The sequence below is a fragment of the Trichomycterus rosablanca genome, chromosome 9 (assembly GCF_030014385.1).
Source record: "Trichomycterus rosablanca isolate fTriRos1 chromosome 9, fTriRos1.hap1, whole genome shotgun sequence".
NCBI classification, from domain to species: domain Eukaryota; kingdom Metazoa; phylum Chordata; class Actinopteri; order Siluriformes; family Trichomycteridae; genus Trichomycterus; species Trichomycterus rosablanca.
Window position 1 is genome coordinate 34,083,452 of NC_085996.1, and position 19,501 is coordinate 34,102,952.

The 19,501-nt window shown below is 38.9% G+C and overlaps 1 protein-coding gene across 2 annotated transcripts in view; it reads right to left on the reverse strand.

Moving 5' to 3' along the window:
- The window catches only part of otofa (otoferlin a), a 104,344-nt gene that overhangs the window by 26,990 nt on the left and 57,853 nt on the right, over positions 1–19,501 (reverse strand). For both annotated transcript variants that reach the window (XM_063001398.1, XM_063001397.1), the window contains exons 7-17: positions 18,412–18,532; positions 18,265–18,319; positions 13,460–13,591; positions 12,011–12,073; positions 9,502–9,586; positions 9,264–9,423; positions 8,224–8,410; positions 7,715–7,901; positions 7,379–7,602; positions 4,667–4,775; positions 3,647–3,830 (exon numbers count right to left, since the gene is read on the reverse strand). In XM_063001398.1, the coding sequence (XP_062857468.1) occupies positions 3,647–3,830; positions 4,667–4,775; positions 7,379–7,602; positions 7,715–7,901; positions 8,224–8,410; positions 9,264–9,423; positions 9,502–9,586; positions 12,011–12,073; positions 13,460–13,591; positions 18,265–18,319; positions 18,412–18,532 (1,507 nt within the window). The remainder of the gene's footprint in view (positions 1–3,646; positions 3,831–4,666; positions 4,776–7,378; positions 7,603–7,714; positions 7,902–8,223; positions 8,411–9,263; positions 9,424–9,501; positions 9,587–12,010; positions 12,074–13,459; positions 13,592–18,264; positions 18,320–18,411; positions 18,533–19,501) is intronic.

Below are 19,501 nucleotides of genomic sequence, written 5' to 3' on the forward strand. Positions count from 1 at the left end.
TACATGTATAGATGGCAGGCTTAGGGCCCTGGCCAGAGTAGCATCAATTAAACCCCCTGCTGCTCTAAAATCTAAAGAGGCCCGCAGGATCTTCTCTTGTAGGGCTCCCAAACAAGAGTAGTCTTTAAAAAAACCGAGGTCCATAAGGCGGATTTCTGGTCTGTCACAGGTCCCCCTACTTGGGACGGACCCTGCCATTTAAGTTAAGCTCAAAGCTGGCCAGTAGGGAATGCTCCAACATACCATATTGGTAACTATGGCTTCTTAGATCACTAGGTTCTGGGTCATAGTGAGAAAAATGGGCATTCCCAAGCTCCATGGGCTACTCTCTTCACATAAGCGGAGCAGGATGGGAATGGAAGAGCAAGAGTAGATGATTATGCACCAATCTGGCCTGTCAGGAGACCTCTGCCCAGTGGTTCACGCTCCTGGAGGGCCAGGTCATTTAGTAGCTCCAAAGACAGAGGCAGCTCATGGCAAGCCAAATCATCTTCTGATAATCCCTACTTAAAAGCCACTTTCAGTTGTCAGGGTATTGAACTCCCCCCGCTGAATGAGAAGAAGCTTTTCTTCCAGCTGGGTAGTCAAAGGTTAGGCCAACTGGCTGAAGAGTATCAGAACAAAGGAGCTGATAGGAATATATGATAGATAGTGAAGCTGATTGGGGAAAATAGAAAATAGAAAAACAAACAAAGAACCACCACATGATCCAAGGTCAATAATTCCTACACTCCCTCAAGTATAAAGGCGACAGGAACTGTGAATCATAGATCCTTATAATCATGTAAGTGCTTGAGTAAAAAACATATGTGAAATATCTCTCTACGCTACTGGCATAGGCCACACTGCACTGATCTGAGAGCTTCATTTTATAGTGGTTAGTTCAGATACTGTGCATCACTGCTAATGAGCAGGGTGTCCCCTAGTTTAATTAAAACAACTTGCGCTTCCTTTGTTGGTGGAAGAGGTAATCACAGGTCAGCTTGTTATAACCATCTAGACAAATTTCCTCTCAGCATAAGTCACAGAAAAAGTGCAATATCAAAACTCTGTGACTGCCATGATAAACATGTTCGTCACAAATTTATTTAAATGATTGATGTCAACTAAATGATGACAAATTTGAGTACTTATTACATTACTGAATATACAGGGTGGGCCATTTATATGGATACACCTAAATAAAATGGGAATGGTTGGTGATATTAACTTCCTGTTTGTGGCACATTAGTATATGGGAGGGGGAAAACTTTTCAAGATGGGTGGTGACCATGGCGGCCATTTTGAAGTCGGCCATTTTGGATCCAACTTTAGTTTTTTCAATAGGAAGAGGGTCATGTGACACATCAAACTTATTGAGAATTTCACAAGAAAAACAATGATGTGCTTGGTTTTAACGTAACTTTATTCTTTCATGAGTTATTTACAAGTTTATGACCACTTATAAAATGTGTTCAAAGTGCTGCCCATTGTGTTGGATTGTCAATGCAACCCTCTTCTCCCACTCTTCACACACTGATAGCAACACCGCAGAAGAAATGCTAGCACAGGCTTCCAGTATCCGTAGTTTCAGGTGCTGCACATCTCGTATCTTCACAGCATAGACAATTGCCTTCAGATGACCCCAAAGATAAAAGTCTAAGGGGGTCAGATCGGGAGACCTTGGGGGCCATTCAACTGGCCCACGACGACCAATACACTTTCCAGGAAACTGTTCATCTAGGAATGCTCGGACCTTACACCCATAATGTGGTGGTGCACCATCTTGCTGGAAAAACTCAGGGAACGTGCCAGCTTCAGTGCATAAAGAGGGAAACACATCATCATGTAGCAATTTCAAATATCCAGTGGCCTTGAGGTTTCCATTGATGAAGAATGGCCCCACTATCTTTGTACCCCATATACCACACCATACCATCAATTTTTGTGTTCCAACAGTCTTGGAGGGATCTATCCAATGTGGGTTAGTGTCAGACCAATAGCGGTGGTTTTGTTTGTTAACTTCACCATTCACATAAAAGTTTGCCTCATCACTGAACAAAATGTTCTGTGTAAACTGAGGGTCCTGTTCCAATTTTTGTTTTGCCCATTCTGCAAATTCAGTGCGCCGATCTGGGTCATCCTCATTGAGATGCTGCAGCAGCTGGAGTTTGTAAGGGTGCCATTTGTGAGTAGCTAATATCTGCCGAAGGGATGTTCGACTGATGCCACTCTCCAGTGACATGCGGCGAGTGCTACGCTGTGGGCTCTTGCTGAATGAAGCTAGGACAGCCACTGATGTTTCTTCATTAGTGACAGTTTTCATGCGTCCACATTTTGGCAAATCCAACACTGAACCAGTTTCACGAAACTTGGCAAGCAGTTTGCTAACTGTAGCATGGGAGATGGGTGGTCTCGTACGGTGTCTTGCATTGAAATCTGCTGCAATGACCCGGGTACTGCGTTCACCAGACATCAACACAATTTCTATCCGCTCCTCACGTGTTAACCTCTGCGACATGTCAATGGCTGTAAACAAAGAGAAGCTTGTAAATAACTCATGAAAGAATAAAGTTACGTTAAAACCAAGCACACCATTGTTTTTCTTGTGAAATTCTCAATAAGTTTGATGTGTCACATGACCCTCTTCCCATTGAAAAAACTAAAGTTGGATCCAAAATGGCCGACTTCAAAATGGCCGCCATGGTCACCACCCATCTTGAAAAGTTTTCCCCCTCCCATATACTAATGTGCCACAAACAGGAAGTTAATATCACCAACCATTCCCATTTTATTTAGGTGTATCCATATAAATGGCCCACCCTGTACATCGATCAGCCATAACATTAAAACCACCTACTTGTTTTTACACTTACTTACCATATAGGAGCACTCTGTAGTTCTACAATTACTGACTGTAGTCCACCTGTTTCTCTGCATGCTTTGTTAGCCCCCTTTCATGCTGTTCCTCAATGGTTAGGACCCCCACAAGACCACTATAGAGTGATGGATAATTCTCAGCACTGCATTGACACTGACATGGCGGTGGTGTGTTAGTGTGTGTTGTGCTGGTATGAGTGGATAAGACACAGCAGCGCTGCTGGAGTTTTTAAACACCTCACTGTCACTGCTGGAATAACACACCACCACCATGTCAGTGTCACTGCAGTGCTGAGAATGATCCACCACCTAAATAATACCTGCTCTGTGGTCGTCCTGTGGGGGTCCTGACCATTGAAGAACAGCATGAAAGCAGGTTTAAAAAAGTATGTAGAGAAATAGATGAACTACAGTCAGTAATTGTGGAACTACAAAGTGCTTCTATATGGTAAGTGGAGCTAATAAAATGGACAGTGAGTGTAGAAACAAGGCGGTGGTTTTAATGTTATGGCTCATCAGTGTATAATACAAATTATTTAAATCAATTATTCAAAACCAATTTTGTATGTAAAATATGTCATTTATTTTAATCAGCAATTGACATAAAATCTGACTGAATGAAATTACATATAGCCTAATTATATGATGTCCACACCTTGAATAAGTAAAAAAGGTCAAATCTATTTCATTCTAGACATTTCATAAAGATTCAACAATGGTAGATGTGCTTTACCCATAGAACTGTTTAATCCTTAATATCTCTGAACCATGCCTAAATAACACTGACCTGTCAGTAATTACAGGTTTCATTGGAGGGGTCAAAGACACTGACACCAGGTCACCATCCTCCTCTGGCTCTTCATCACTGGAGTTATGGATCAGTTCAGACTCTTCGTCATTGCCGTCCCCTCTGGGCTTTTTCTTTCCTTGTGCTGGCTTACTTACTCCATCAATTTGGTTACCATAGTTGCCTTCGAATGAAAAACATGGTATTTGGATATTTGTTATTTGGATATTTGTCTTTATAAGTCTTAAAAAGATACTGCAGTGGAGAAATAACATTTGAATCATATCATTATGCTCCCTGGTCCCTGCATGAGCAAATGTTAAAGACTTTCTAATAAGTGGTTTTGGCTATTTCTGCCATAATTATTGTTAACAGGGGTATTACACTGAGTGTGCGGTGATTAAATATCCATTTATGACCACTAGTAAGAGATTGGCTTATTCAAAAAAGGTTGCAACCTTTTCAAAACTCAGTTTGGCATACCTGTTAAAACATGTTATGGCTGGTGGAGGGGAAATAACTGTTTGGGGCTTTTTAGAGTTTTAGCTGAGCCTCTTAGTTCAACTAAAGAAAAAATGCTCTAGTTATCACAAGAGTTTGGAAAATATTCTTTCTCTTCTTATTTTACAAATGCTTCATACACACAAAATGGTTTGTCAGTTTTGATTAGCAGGACTTAACTGGACAGAATAGAGTCCGGACCCCAACATTATTTTATATGAATAGAATTAATAAAAATGCTGACTGTGATTCAGCCTTATAGCCTAACAACAGTGGCATCCCTCATGCTGTTGAGGAGGAATAAAAGTATTGGGCAGAATATGTGTCAAAAACTAGAGTAAAGCCTTTCAAAACAGAAACTGTTATCTGTTATGGAAGCCTTGAAATGAGATTCAGTTAGCAGATGTGAAAGTGATGCTTTGGTGTCTGCATACATTTGGCCATGCAGGATTGTTTAACCAGCATGAAAGAAGCAACAAAGGCTATTATCTTAAATACAATTTAACATAATTCACCCACCAATCGTGACTTCAAAGTTAATAAGTTTATCTCCAATTCGCCTGTCAATCATAGTGGCCTCTAAGAAGGATCCAAACAGGAAGAACTCCTCTACTCTCCCTGTGGAAATCTGAACAAAAAACACAAAGAGAATACAAAGATTTGTATAAACAATCATGCAACTTTAGTAAAGCACTACTATTAAGTGTAAAAGTTTTAATCCATCCAATAAAATTTTTACACCTGGCCACAATAATCCCAATAAATTACCAGAAGGCAGTCTATAAATAGCTACAGGGAGTATGGGCCATCAGCAATTGCCTGTGGATAAATATGTAGGGAGATCCCCCCACAGACTGAAATATTGCAATAATGTTGCGGTCCAGGCCAGCTGGGCTGACTGTAAGATAGGAAAGATTAAAGTCTTTGCTTATTTCATATTGTCATTGAACCCGCTATTATAGTAACAGAATTATTTTTAATATGGATGTTCCTAACCTTTTGTGGCCAGTTATACCATTTTAAGTACTCAAAATGTTCATGAACCAACCACAAATTCACTTCCTACACCAATTAGCTTCTTATTTTATTACTGTAAAATATTCTGCAAGATGTACATAAGATGTACATATAGAATAGTAGCTAGTTTGTTTAAATTACTAATGAAATCAACTTTTCAAGATCCTGAACATAAAAGAGAAGAAAAGACACATTTCTAATGTCTAATTGTCTAATTTGTGCACTACCATCTACCAGGAGCAGCTGCACAGCGCTGTGTGTGTAAACTGATCATTTTGAGTTCTGTTCAAAGCTAACATTTTCAGTAACCTTCCTCAGAAAAATCTTATTAGAGCTGACCCTGCAAGACTCCGAAACTATAAACCACTTTTTTTAGAGTTAGAGAAAGAAAGACTTTTGGATTACACCCAATCATCCAATCAAATGGCAATTATATGAATCACTGGCTTCCTGTCTTTGCCTGAAGCGAGTTACATCATTTTATTCACCGTACTGTTTACACTGATCATTAAAGTCAGGCAACTAAAGTATAAAATTACATTTAATTTCATGGTGATCTAACAAATACTGACTTGACCTCATCTTTTCCCATATCAGGTAAAAGAACTGGATGTTATTAAGTGTTTGTGTATTATGAGATCACAGCCGAGAGGTTTATACTGGAACGTTTCATGTATTCCCAGCTCACAAAGTCTGAATAAATGTGTTCACTGACAGAGCATGAAATATTAAGAGTAAACTGTCAGTACTAGTATCATGCATCTCTGCATAAACCAGCGTCAAGATCAAGTGTGACATTCATGTCTGGCCCCTGGCTAAAAGATATATTAGTAATATTCATGGTTCTGTGAGTCCAAGTGCAACACAGATAAAATAAGATCCAAATAACAACCCATGCACACACACTGTACTGTAAGCCTGAGGATATCACACCTACACTAGGGATTTCTCTGCTAGCCTGTTAAAATGGAATAATATACACAATATCTAAGAGTCAGATTGTATTGTAGATAAAAACAGTAATAATAATACCTAATGTGCTTCTAAATTGGTATACCTATAATTTTAATAAGGGATGTAATTATACCCACAAAGAGATTGACAATACTGGGTTCACAAAACGATTTTTCCAGATTTTTTAAACAAAATTAAACTGAAGACAAATCATGTCTCTTATAAAATCAAATACTGTATTTGGGCTTATCTTTTATTTATCTTAATAATGAATACCCTTTTATTTCTGAGGTAGGTACAAACTATGCAAAACAATGCTGCACATTTCCCTTTTTGTGTAAAAAAAACTAAAATGAAATAAATCCCACATTTAATAAATAAATGAATAATACAAATAAAGAAAGTATCCTCACATAAATAAATTTGCCTGAAAAAATCTGAACCTGGCAACCCTGTAGTGACGTCAACCAGGCAAGGTGAATAGCGCCAGTGGCTTCATTATACATGTAAACCGATTTGAATCGTTACACATGTAAATCGATTTTTAACTGTCTTGTGGTGCATCGTTACATTCCTATTTTTATTAGAACAGAAAAACTATATCACTATTTTTATTTTTGTTCATTTAAAAAAAAACTACCCAATTTAAAAAACAAAACCTGTGCTTAAATTTAAATTGATTTCTATTATTATAATGATATTATATGATATTATAATGAATGATATAAAGATAGCTGTGTCCTAAACCACATAAAACTGTACTAAATCTAAATAAAATGTGTATGACTCAGTACGAGGTAGTATGCGCCATGTGGTCTCAGACTTTTGCAATTGACTTTTTTGGCATGTTGGCTAAATAAATCCTTATTTTTGCTGAATAAGTATCAAAATAAATAATTAATTTCTGTGACTTTTTACTAGTAGCTGAAAATTTTACCATATGCAGTCAAATCAGAAAACACATTAACACAATGCCAACAGACTAGCAGCGAGGTATTAGACCCTAGACATAAAACAATGTAGTATCTGTTTTTTAATAGTAGTCAATCATTCAACAATGTAAAAAATAGTTAGAAATCTATATTTTTATCAATCTCAATTATTTCAAATAAAAAAGTAAGCCATAAGTTAGGTACCAAATGTAGGGTAAATGTTAAAGCATCCTAGTACTGAATTGGATAAAAATGGAGCAAGCCAATTTTACCTAAACACATAAACAAAAAGGAAGAAATATATGTATCAGCCTACAAAATGCTTTACCTCTGAAACATTCATAAATGGCTCCACCTGGACCTCAGTGGAAACACCTATGTCTGAAGAGGATGAGTCCAAGATCTCCACGGCAACACTAATGAGTAGACGGGCTCTGAAGGACACCCCCTCTCCCAGCCCCTCATTAAGGTCCTGATGCTCGTCCATCAGTGTGTATTGCCGTGTGGAGCCATACATGTTCACCCAGGTTGGACCCAGTGTGGGTAAAAATCCTAATGATGGAACAAAAAGGTTAACTAGATGGTTTATGCTTTCTATCACTGTACATTTTCTGTACTCATCAGGTTTACAGGTCAGTAAAGACCACATGAACTTTTCTTGTACCTTTGTCTCCATCATTTGAAATCTTGCGAAGGTCGATGAAATAAGTCCCAATGGCCACGTCATTGACCTTGTCCGAGTCTCGGATCTGCACTTTCATACGTTTACACAAGGGCGGGAACATCTCTGTGAAGATGATCTGCTCATTCCAAGTAGGTTCATACGTTCCCTTTTGAACTGAGGTTTTACCCTGTCAAGTGAAAACAAGGAGGTACATTGTTAACATTTTCAATAATTAAGATTTAAAATTATTTTCTTATAATTCTGCATATCTGAGGTCACACATATCCTCATATGTATAGACATATTTTTAATTTTGTCTATACAGTGCCTGGGTGGCGCAGCGGTCCATTACGCTAGCCCACCAGGGTTCCTCATTACTGCTACAATTGTCTCTGCTGGCTGGTTGGATGGCAGCTTTCTGAGTTTTTAGCCACTGCTGGTTTTTCCTGACTCACCACCCCTTGACAGGCTATTATTAAAATCTGCTGATTTATGCAAAATTGTCTTACCTTTTGGCCTGCAAACAGCACTTGAACATAGGGGTCTACGAGGTCCCTGTTTTCTCCGATTAAAGCCTTCTTTACATTGGCCATGATGCTGGCATTCATTTTAGGGAGGCCCTCAGCTCGGTGGATCTTCACATAGAAGCGAGCCCACTGCCTCTCTGCTGGAATGCCCTCAGGTAACAAAAGATGACTGAAATAAAATCAAAAAATTTATTTTGCAACTGACATTTATATATAATTTTAGGGCATAATCCAAATACTGGAAACAATTAAATATAGTGCCACCAATAAAGCGGGGTCACTCTTTTGTCTCAGGAACAGCTTTTATCCTTCAGGTTTTTTAAAAGATAATAAAGGTGGAGATCTACTTTGCTTTCTTCAAAAAGATTTAATATTGTTTATTTTGCCACTCAGGTGGTGCAGCGGTAAAATACGCTAGCACACCAGAGCTGGGATTTCGAATACATTGTATCGAATCTCAGCTCTGCCATCTGGCTGGGCGGCTATAAGAACAACATTCGGCTGTTGTTCACACAGGGGAGCCGGAGAAGGACCTCATAACTGATGCAATTACGACCTCTGCTGGCTGGTTGATGGCGTCTGCACAGAGTAGAGGAATAATGCTGATCAGGGTGTGGCTCTCCGTGCACAGGGCTGATTCGCATACGAACTCAGCTGGTGCAGGTGAAAAAATGCATTTGGCTACAGCACACCATAAAGGCATAAAGGCATCTTTTGGCATACAAAAAACATAAACCTCTCCAGATGTAGTAGTTGAACTAGTTGAAGCTCACTGGATGAAAAAGATGCTCATTTTATTGGGTATTTTTGTGGCTGCAATTTTGGCCACTAACCATCCAGTAAAAAGGCATCAGTTACCTGTACAGCTGTGTCTGTATGTGTGATTTAGTCAGTTTAAGATTAAGCACCTTTTTATTTGGTGTTTTAATAATTTTGTCCATTTGCAATATTCTAATAACATCAGTATTAAATAATACTTTGCTATTTTTTGGAATTAAACACAAGTTAACTCTACGTGTTACCTTTCAATGTCATCATCGTCAACATCGCTGACCTTTCGTGATGTCTTGGCATTGTCGCCTTTTGCCAGCACAACTATGTCACATTTTACATAACCTTTACAGCCGGCTGTGATGTCATCAGGGTCAGTCAGCATGGCCCATTTGTGGTAAAACTGATGCTCTGTAATAAACAATCATCAAATCTACTATGTTACTGTTATCGTTTCTAAGCAGCAAATGTGGTGATTCATTTACTAACCTGGTTGTGAGTAGATTGTTCCTATGTCTATTTTAAAGGTGCCAACCAATGTGCCACTTCGCAGTAGGTTTTTAGAATGAATTACCTACAGGGTAAACACATCTTTAATAAACAGCAAATAACATTCAGTACTTACACTATCTGGCTAAAAGTATTTACAAACCTGACCATGACTGTTTTAAATATGTGGACATTAGCATTTGATTTGGTTTATATAAATCACTGTTAACAGCTGTGATAAAACACCTGCACTCAGTCCACATAAATTTGGCCATATAGTGTAGGCTTTAATAAAAACTGTTAGAACTTGATGTACTAAGGTTATGTACTATGGCACATAGGTTTTCAGTGCCATAAGTATTTGGCTGCTTCCTGATTTCTGCTATTCATGCATACTAGTTACACCAAATGTTTTCAGTTCAACAAACTACATTTTATAAAACACAAAAATGATTTGAGTAAACTTCAAATACAGTTTTCAAGAATGTTTTTTATTTATTTATTTAATTAAAAATAAGTTTCTGTGAAAAATGAACTGCCTCTATTTAGTTTAATTACACTAGATGTACAAAGGCTTCATTAGTCAAGTCAAGTCAAGTCAATTTTATTTATATAGCGCTTTTTACAATAGACATGGTCTCAAAGCAACTTTACAAAATCCAGGACCAACAGATACAGTGTATCACAAAAGTGAGTCCACACCTCACATTTCTGCAGATATTTAAGTATATCTTTTCATGGGACAACACTGACAAAATGACACTTTGACACAATGAAAAGTAGTCTGTGTGCAGCTTATATAACAGTGTACATTTATTCTTCCCTCAAAATAACTCAATATACAGCCATTAATGTCTAAACCACCGGCAACAAAAGTGAGTACACCCCTAAGAGACTACACCCCTAAATGTCCAAATTGAGCACTGCTTGTCATTTTCCCTCCAAAATGTCATGTGACTCGTTAGTGTTACTAGGTCTCAGGTGTGCATAGGGAGCAGGTGTGTTCAATTTAGTAGTACAGCTCTCACACTCTCTCATACTGGTCACTGAAAGTTCCAACATGGCACCTCATGGCAAAGAACTCTCTGAGGATCTTAAAAGACGAATTGTTGCGCTACATGAAAATGGCCAAGGCTACAAGAAGATTGCCAACACCCTGAAACTGAGCTGCAGCACAGTGGCCAAGATCATCCAGCGTTTTAAAAGAGCAGGGTCCACTCAGAACAGACCTCGCGTTGGTCGTCCAAAGAAGCTGAGTGCACGTGCTCAGCGTCACATCCAACTGCTGTCTTTGAAAGATAGGCGCAGGAGTGCTGTCAGCATTGCTGCAGAGATTGAAAAGGTGGGGGGTCAGCCTGTCAGTGCTCAGACCATACGCCGCACACTACATCAAATTGGTCTGCATGGCTGTCACCCCAGAAGGAAGCCTCTTCTGAAGTCTCTACACAAGAAAGCCCGCAAACAGTTTGCTGAAGACATGTCAACAAAGGACATGGATTACTGGAACCATGTCCTATGGTCTGATGAGACCAAGATTAATTTGTTTGGTTCAGATGGTCTCAAGCATGTGTGGCGGCAATCAGGTGAGGAGTACAAAGATAAGTGTGTCATGCCTACAGTCAAGCATGGTGGTGGGAATGCCATGGTCTGGGGCTGCATGAGTGCAGCAGGTGTTGGGGAGTTACATTTCATTGAGGGACACATGAACTCCAATATGTACTGTGAAATACTGAAGCAGAGCATGATCCCCTCCCTCCGGAAACTGGGTCGCAGGGCAGTGTTCCAGCATGATAATGACCCCAAACACACCTCTAAGACGACCACTGCTTTATTGAAGAGGCTGAGGGTAAAGGTGATGGACTGGCCAAGCATGTCTCCAGACCTAAACCCAATAGAACATCTTTGGGGCATCCTCAAGCGGAAGGTGGAGGAGTGCAAAGTCTCGAATATCCGCCGGCTCCGTGATGTCGTCATGGAGGAGTGGAAAAGCATTCCAGTGGCAACCTGTAAAGCTCTGGTAAACTCCATGCCCAGGAGAGTTAAGGCAGTTCTGGGAAATAATGGTGGCCACACAAAATATTGACACTTCAGGAACTTTCACTAAGGGGTGTACTCACTTTTGTTGCCGGTGGTTTAGACATTAATGGCTGTATATTGAGTTATTTTGAGGGAAGAATAAATTTACACTGTTATATAAGCTGCACACAGACTACTTTTCATTGTGTCAAAGTGTCATTTTGTCAGTGTTGTCCCATGAAAAGATATATTTAAATATCTGCAGAAATGTGAGGGGTGTACTCACTTTTGTGATACACTGTACAAAAACCCCTGTGCAAGATCTGTTATATCTTAACTTTAATAGAACCGTCAAACATGTGTTATTCAACTTTACTGTCATTTAAAATAAAGTTAAATAACATGTTTTGTCTTTTGTCATCTTATCCTCATCCTAAATTACATTTTGTACGAGGATCTAAAACCATTTGGTGTGAAAAACGTGTGTCCTTACTGACAGCTTCAGGATCTTGTCAAACATGACATCTGGTGGAACGTGAAAGTCAAAGACAAAGTACTAGAGTGAAGAAGAGAAACACAGTACTATCACAATGTGGTACATAATGTTCTTATATTAAACCATATAAGCAAGTTTAAAAAAATGAAGTTTTATAAAAAGATACTAACTGTTGCAAAATATATATGGACACCTATTCACAGTTAATCTTTAACTACATCATTCTGCAATAGAAGACTACACTAATTACAGCTATATATAAGCCAATTAAGCTCTTCCACACCAAGCTCAGCAAACCATTTCTTTATGGATATGGTTTTTGCAACAGGAAATTGATTTACTTAACCAAATAGGTTCTTCCTCCAGAAAGGTTTTCTAGAAAAGAATAATGTGCTGCTTTAAAGTTTTTTGTACTATGCAGCCTTATTTTGTGAGCCTGCGTGGTCCACTACTTCAAAACTGCACTGTTGTTACATGCTAGAACACCGGAGCTGGGATCTCGAATACATCGTATCAAGTCTTAGCTTTGCCTGCCGGCTAGGATGAGCAGCCACATGAACAACGATTGGCCGGGCAGCACGGTGGATAATTGGGTTGCACTGTTGCCTCACAGCAAGAATGTCCCAAGTTCGATCCCCAGGTGGGGCGGTCCGGGTCCTTTCTGTGTGGAGTTTGCATGTTCTCCCCGTTTCTGGGTGGGTTTTCCCGGGTGCTCCGGTTTCCTTCCACAGTCCAAAAACATGCAAGTGAGGTGAATTGGAGATACAAAATTGTCCATGACTGTGTTTGTAATAACCTTTTCAACTGATGAACCTTGTGTAATGAGCCACTACCGTTTCCTGTCACGAATGTAACCAAAAGTGTAAAACATGACATTAAAATCCTAATAAACAAACAAACAAACAACGATTGGCCTGTTATTCATATAGGAGTGGGATATTAAGCCGGATAGGGACTCTCTCATGACTGATGCCACTATGACCATGAAACTCTGTGTTGGGGAGATGGAACATAGAAATTTCTATGTTTCTATTAGAGGGTGGTGAGGACAGATAGTATACTGACTCACACTAAGCTGATTCTCGACCCAAGTGCAGAGGCTGAACAAAATGAGAGCTGAGGAAGCCAAAAAACCAGCCACACTAAACAGTGCGGAAAATTAGAAAGATCAAACACACTGATCGGCCCAAGGAAAAACGGTTGGAACTGTGATCGAGTTCGATATGCCTGCCAATCAATTCAATGTATCGCCACATGATCACAGACTGATGTTTCTACCTCTGAACCTAAGTGGAGAATCAATTCCAAGGTGTACACACACTTCTGGTGATGTAGTGTATTAGGTAACACAATGCTTTAGAAAGTTGGACTAATACACGAAGACTATAGATAATGTGGTTATTATAATTATTATTATAATATTATAATTATAATATGGTTGCAGACCTCGGTGTAGTACGGACAGTTTGTTGACTCTTTCATTGATGTATATTTCTTCTCATCTCCAATCTCTACACACACCAAAGGATCCATGTTCAAGCCCACCAGCTGCCGGGCTTCAATAACCATGACGCTAATCTGCAATACAAATAAGATTCAATAATAGAGATTTACAACAGCATACAATTAAGGATTGAAAGGAATAGACATGGTAGCGTGTACTAATGTAGAAAAATATTAAAAATAAAAAAATATGAACAATGTAACAGGCCCACATGCCATGGAGATCAGCAGGGGGGCACAAGTTACAGAATCATGCCCATCTGCCATGCCATTTATGACATGCTAGCAGTGGGGGCATGGAGGTGCAGATGATTGACTTGGCAGTTTCACAACCATCTGCCAACACACACTTTTTTTAAATTAAGAAACAACTTATTTTTTTCAGTTTTATGGTTATGTTTAATGATGTGAAATGTAATATAAACCTGTGATTTACACTGTACCTAGACTTAGCTCTGAGATGTTCATGCCTGAGCCATTCTGTAATAATTAACATCTTCTGACTAATTAGAATTAAAAAACCATATGTGCAACCATAATTATTCACTAAAGCAGGGGGTTTCAAACTGTTTTTCAAGCAATCCACAACACTTGGGGGAGGGGGGGTGGGTTTGGGGTGATTGCTGGTGCTCCCAGCTTTTCAATGGGTGCAAGGCACACATTAACACCCTGGACAGGGCACCAGTCCATCGCAGGGCAGACACACACACACACACACACACACACACCTATCCACCTATATGGCAATTCAGTGTCTCCAATTAACCTGACTGCATGTTTTTGGACTGTGGGAAGAAACCCACGTAGACACGGAGAGAACATGCAAACTCTGCACAGAAAGGACGCGGACCGCCCCGCCTGGGGGTCAAACCCAGGATCTTCTCGCTGTGAGGTGACAGTGCTACCCACCAAGCCACTGTTAAAATGCATTTATTTAATTGTTACTATTTTTGTCTGCAACCCATTTTCTTGGCTCAGGGTTTGAGAAACCCTGCATTAAGGTACAGCTTAAATATTTGATCTGATGATGCTGTAAATCACTAAATATATGGCTGGATTTTTACAAGTTTTGCTGAACAAGTTGTTACATGTATTAACCACTGCTTAACAGTTTAACAGCCCCACAGGCTCAGGATCAGTGTGATTTAGAGGCTGAGGAGGTAAGTTGTGTTGACTGTCAATACATGAACTGCATAATTAATAAGGCCATTGATTAGTAAACATCATTAGTCCTGGACTCTCTTTGTATCTGGGATCTTTTGTAAAAACTAAACAAATCTTCTGTAAATTATTAAGAAAAACTTTTGCTATGTGTAAAACTGTGGATTTACAATTAAAATAGATGTATGGTTGCAATATATGATTCTACAAACAAGCTTTAAATAAAACAGTAAAGAGTAGGTCCGTGTACCTTTGGTCATTCGTTTTTCACTTCAAATCCCAAAGTTAAAAAACAAGAAAACGAGCCGTTTTTCGTTTCAAAAAACAATATTGAAAAATGGGTAAACGGGGCGTTATTCGTTTTTCGTTTTAAGATCAAAAATCAAATAACAAACAAGCAGAAATAGAAAAATGGATCGTATTTTAATTTTCTGAAATCAACATTTTTGATCAGTTCAACCAGAAATAAACACACAAGCGCGTGCATGCACCAACATGCGTGTATATTTCACATATAGACAGTGTAAATCAAGCTCAAGTGTTGAAAAAGTAATAATAATGTAATGACGCATCCCCTGTTGTTCTGACTTTTGTGTTTGTATATTTGACATGCATATATTTGCTCTATCTGCAAAAAACAAACATTATGGGGAACCGTACTGGACGAACAGTACTGGACGTTGTTGATTTTTCTTGTGTTATAAAATATTTCTTGTTCTCGGCCAATAAACATCCAAAAATAAATGAAATTGCACGAACTGATTCTGCAGTAAACAAGGAGCAACAACAATGAAATATATTTCAAAAAGTGATTTGGTTAGTTTTTAGTTGAAGCTATTTCTTAAAAGTGCATTAAGCAGACCGCTGATTAAAATGCATTAAACGTTGTAATAGTTACACAGTGACATGTACAGAATTGAGTCCCATACAGTAAAAAATATATAAATGTAAATTTTGTGATGACGGTGAGACGTTAGTAAACAGCATTCTTTTTCTAGAGTAGCCGTTAGTTCTTGTGTGAATTACAAGGGCAGGAAAAAGTACGGCAGGGGGACGCAACAGGGGACGCAACATAACGTTATTATTACTTTTTGCTCTGTCTTTCCAACACTTGTGCCTGATTTACACTGTCTATATGAAGCAAATATACACTTCAGTGCATGCACACGCTTGTGTGTTTATTTCCGGTTGAACTGATAAAAAATGTGATTATAAAACGGATAGTTCCGGTCCTAAAATCTGATTGGCTGAGCCGCGTTCGAAGCCGTTGTAAAATCCCCGATAAACTCACACCTATGACCACCTCACATCATTCCATATTAATACGCCACTGAATAGAAAAAATTAATGTTATTTTCGCCCTCATGTTGCCTAGCAACACTGTTAATCGTACTATTTTGCGTCGCGGAAGAATGCTTTATTGTAAGTTTATACACAATAAATACATTTATGAAATAAACATTGTTGTATTTATTATATTTTATGTTGACCGCCGTTTTATAAAAGCAATAAGCCACTCGAGACCGTGCATTACTGTTAAGATTTTAGCACGGGGAAAGAAGTTTTAGGCACTCCGCTTCGCGTCGTGCCAAAAACGTCATCCCCGTGCTAAAATCACAGTAATGCACGGCCTCTCGTGGCTTATTGCTTTATTTTGGAAAATTAAAATACGATCCGTTTTTCATTTTCATTTTTCTTAAAACAAAAAACAACCCGTTTTCCAATATTGTTTCTTAAAACAAAAAACACCCCGTTTTCCAATATTGTTTCTTAAAACAAAAAACTACCCGTTTTTTAATATTGTTTCTTGAAATAGTGTTTTTCAACTTTGGGATTTGAAGTGAAAAATGAATGACCAAAGGTACACGGACCGGAGTACCACAAAACCAGAACCAGCTAACTCAGTGAATAGAAAAGAAATGAAAGCTGGGAGCTGTTTTAAAATGAACCTCTTTAGCTACATCAAAATTAATTCAGCTCAGATAAAATGACACAGAAACCCCACTGAGCACAATTAGGCTGAAAGCATCACAAGCCCAGTTTTAATGTAATGTCTCTGCATGCTGATTTAAAAAAACCTCGATACGGCAATAAACAGAGAAAATAAACACTGGCTGCTACATTAATCAACTGTTACATCATTGTTTAGTTATTAGTAGGGGTGATAATGAATAATCGATTAGCTGCTTATCAACAAAGTCACTGCTCATTTAATACTATCAGTTAAAAACGTCGTTTTGAGAAGCACGCCTTTATTGCCATATTTATGTCTACACATGTGCGGTACAATGGAATTCTACTCTTGCTTGTGAACTCTAGCGTGTTTGGAAGCTGGCATTAATGCACAGTATCAGACAGTGTACAGCACCACAGGGACAGAAAGGGTTCAAAGTCTTCCTCAAGGGCTCTAACCACAAAGCTACCACAGTCTTAAGTTCTTCTCAGCAGCTAGAAGCGGAGCAGGAGATCCCTCACACAGCACCACCACTAAAAAAGAAATCTGGTGCTCTGATGATATTTGACTGAGTGATAATTTAACACCTCTTTATTGCACAGAACTTGTATCATCAGTAGTGTCATGCTAAAATTTGCACACCTGCTGTTGATCCATTGTCATGGAGGGAGCACATATGTAATATAATTGTAAGATCTTATTTTTATACAAACATGATTTAGATACACCGACCAGGCGTAACATTATGACCACTGACAGGTGAAGTGAATAACACTGAGTATCTCTTCATCATGGCACCTTAGTCAGTGGGTGGGATATATTAGGCAGCAAGTGAACATTTTATCCTTAAAGTTGATATTAGAAGCAGAAAAAAGTAAGGTTTTGAGCGAGTTTCACAAGGGCCAAGACTGGGTCAGAGCATCTCCAAACTGCAGCTCTTGTGGGGTGTTCCCGGTCTGCAGTGGTCCAAGGCTCATTGATGCACGTGGGGAGCGAAGGTTGGCCCGTGTGGTCTGATCCAACAGACGAGCTACTGTAGCTCAAATTGCTGAAGAAGTTAATGCTGCTTCTGATAGAAAGGTTTTAGAATACACAGTGCTTCACAGTTTGTTGCATATGGGGCTGCAACAGGGGGACCAACACAATATTAGGAAGGTGGTCATAATGTTATGCCTGATCAGTGTATTTTGCCTTCTGCCTCAATATAAAAGACAGTATGACCTTTATATATTAAATAGGCATGTCAAGAGCAGCTTTGAGATATAGGTTACATCTTAATTAGCATATTTACCTTTATTAAACTGCTAGCTACTGACATTGTTTATTCAGAAAATTATTAAAATGCTAAACAAGTCCTGACCTTAATATATTTATGATCATGTTACTGTTCTAAACTACTTCCAACTTACACCTTTTTCTCTTTGTATTTGGTAAAAGAAAAGAAGCTCCACTGAAATGAAACATGCTACAATGTGTTTCATATTGAAGTTAGCTTTAAATAAACTTTTTGCTTAAGAGTTAACAAGTAATGGCCGACTAATTATGTTGGTTATCGGTAAAAGAAATGACCAAATGTTGCATCCCTAGTTGTTAGTTTGTGTCCATTTTAACTAATTAGTTTTATAGTCCATACCTGGTAGTCCACAGGTCTGCCTGCTAGTGGCTCTATCTTAATATCAGGCTTTGATCTGAAAAACATTAGGGAGGGTTAAAGTCAATGACAGCACTCATTTTTAGTTATTAAAACACCTTAGATGTTCTGTTGTAATGGTGGAAATACCTCTTATTGGAGACATTAGTGGTCACTGCAGTGACTGAAGCCAGTGAGATGGAGTCAGGGTCAATGCGCCTTTGCATGCCTTTATGATCAAGATCCTCAGCCTCCAAAATAGCAGGATCATCTAGATACACAGTTAAACATTTACTTAGAAGCAATATTTTCTAACAAACAAACATGTCAGAGCCCTGGTAGTTTCCATCTATTAAAGCAACACTGGTTAATTTTGTGCATTTGTAAGCTCATGTAAACTGAATTCCTGTCAGAAAAAGCACACACTGGTTTCTACTCTCCCAGTTGGATGTTATGTAATAGCTATTTTTATTTGGGAATACTTTATTTAAATGGTACCAACACCATGCCTTTATTATACATTCATTAGCATTCATTAGATGTAAGAATATTTGTGCAGGATATAAGATAGATAAAAACAGATATCCTTTATTTGTCATACTATATACATGTACAGTACAATAAAATTCTTTCTTCGCATATCCCCTCTTGTTTGGAAGCTGGTTAGTATCTGCTGAAGGCACTGCCAATTATGCCCGCTAGATGGCGCCCAGCCGACCGGTGGCAACACCGAGTTTCGAACCTGGGAGTTCAGAAACTCGGTGCTGGTGAGCAAGCGGAGTATCTCACTGCGCCACCTGGGCGCCTATTAAAAACATATTTTTAACCCACTAATTGTTTATCTGAATTAATGAATCAGTTTCAGGAGTTTGGTCCTTTGTCGGGGTATAAGATAAATATAAGTAAAACAGAAATCCTTTCATATAATTATAAGCCACCCACATATATTAGTGATAAGTATCCTCTAAAATGGAACACGAAATCGATTAAATATCTCTGGGTTAATTTGACAAAAAATTTCTCTAAATGATGGGAAAAAATATTTTAAACTGTTTAGAATCATGCAGGGGCGGCACGGTGGCTCAGTGGGTAGCACTGTCGCCTCACAGCAAGAAGGTCCTGGGTTCGATCCCTAGGCGGGGCGGTCTGGGTCCATTCTGTGCGGAGTTTGCATGTTCTCCCCGTGTCTGCATGGTGAATGTGTGTGTGTGTGTCTGCCCTGCATTGGACTGGCGTCCTG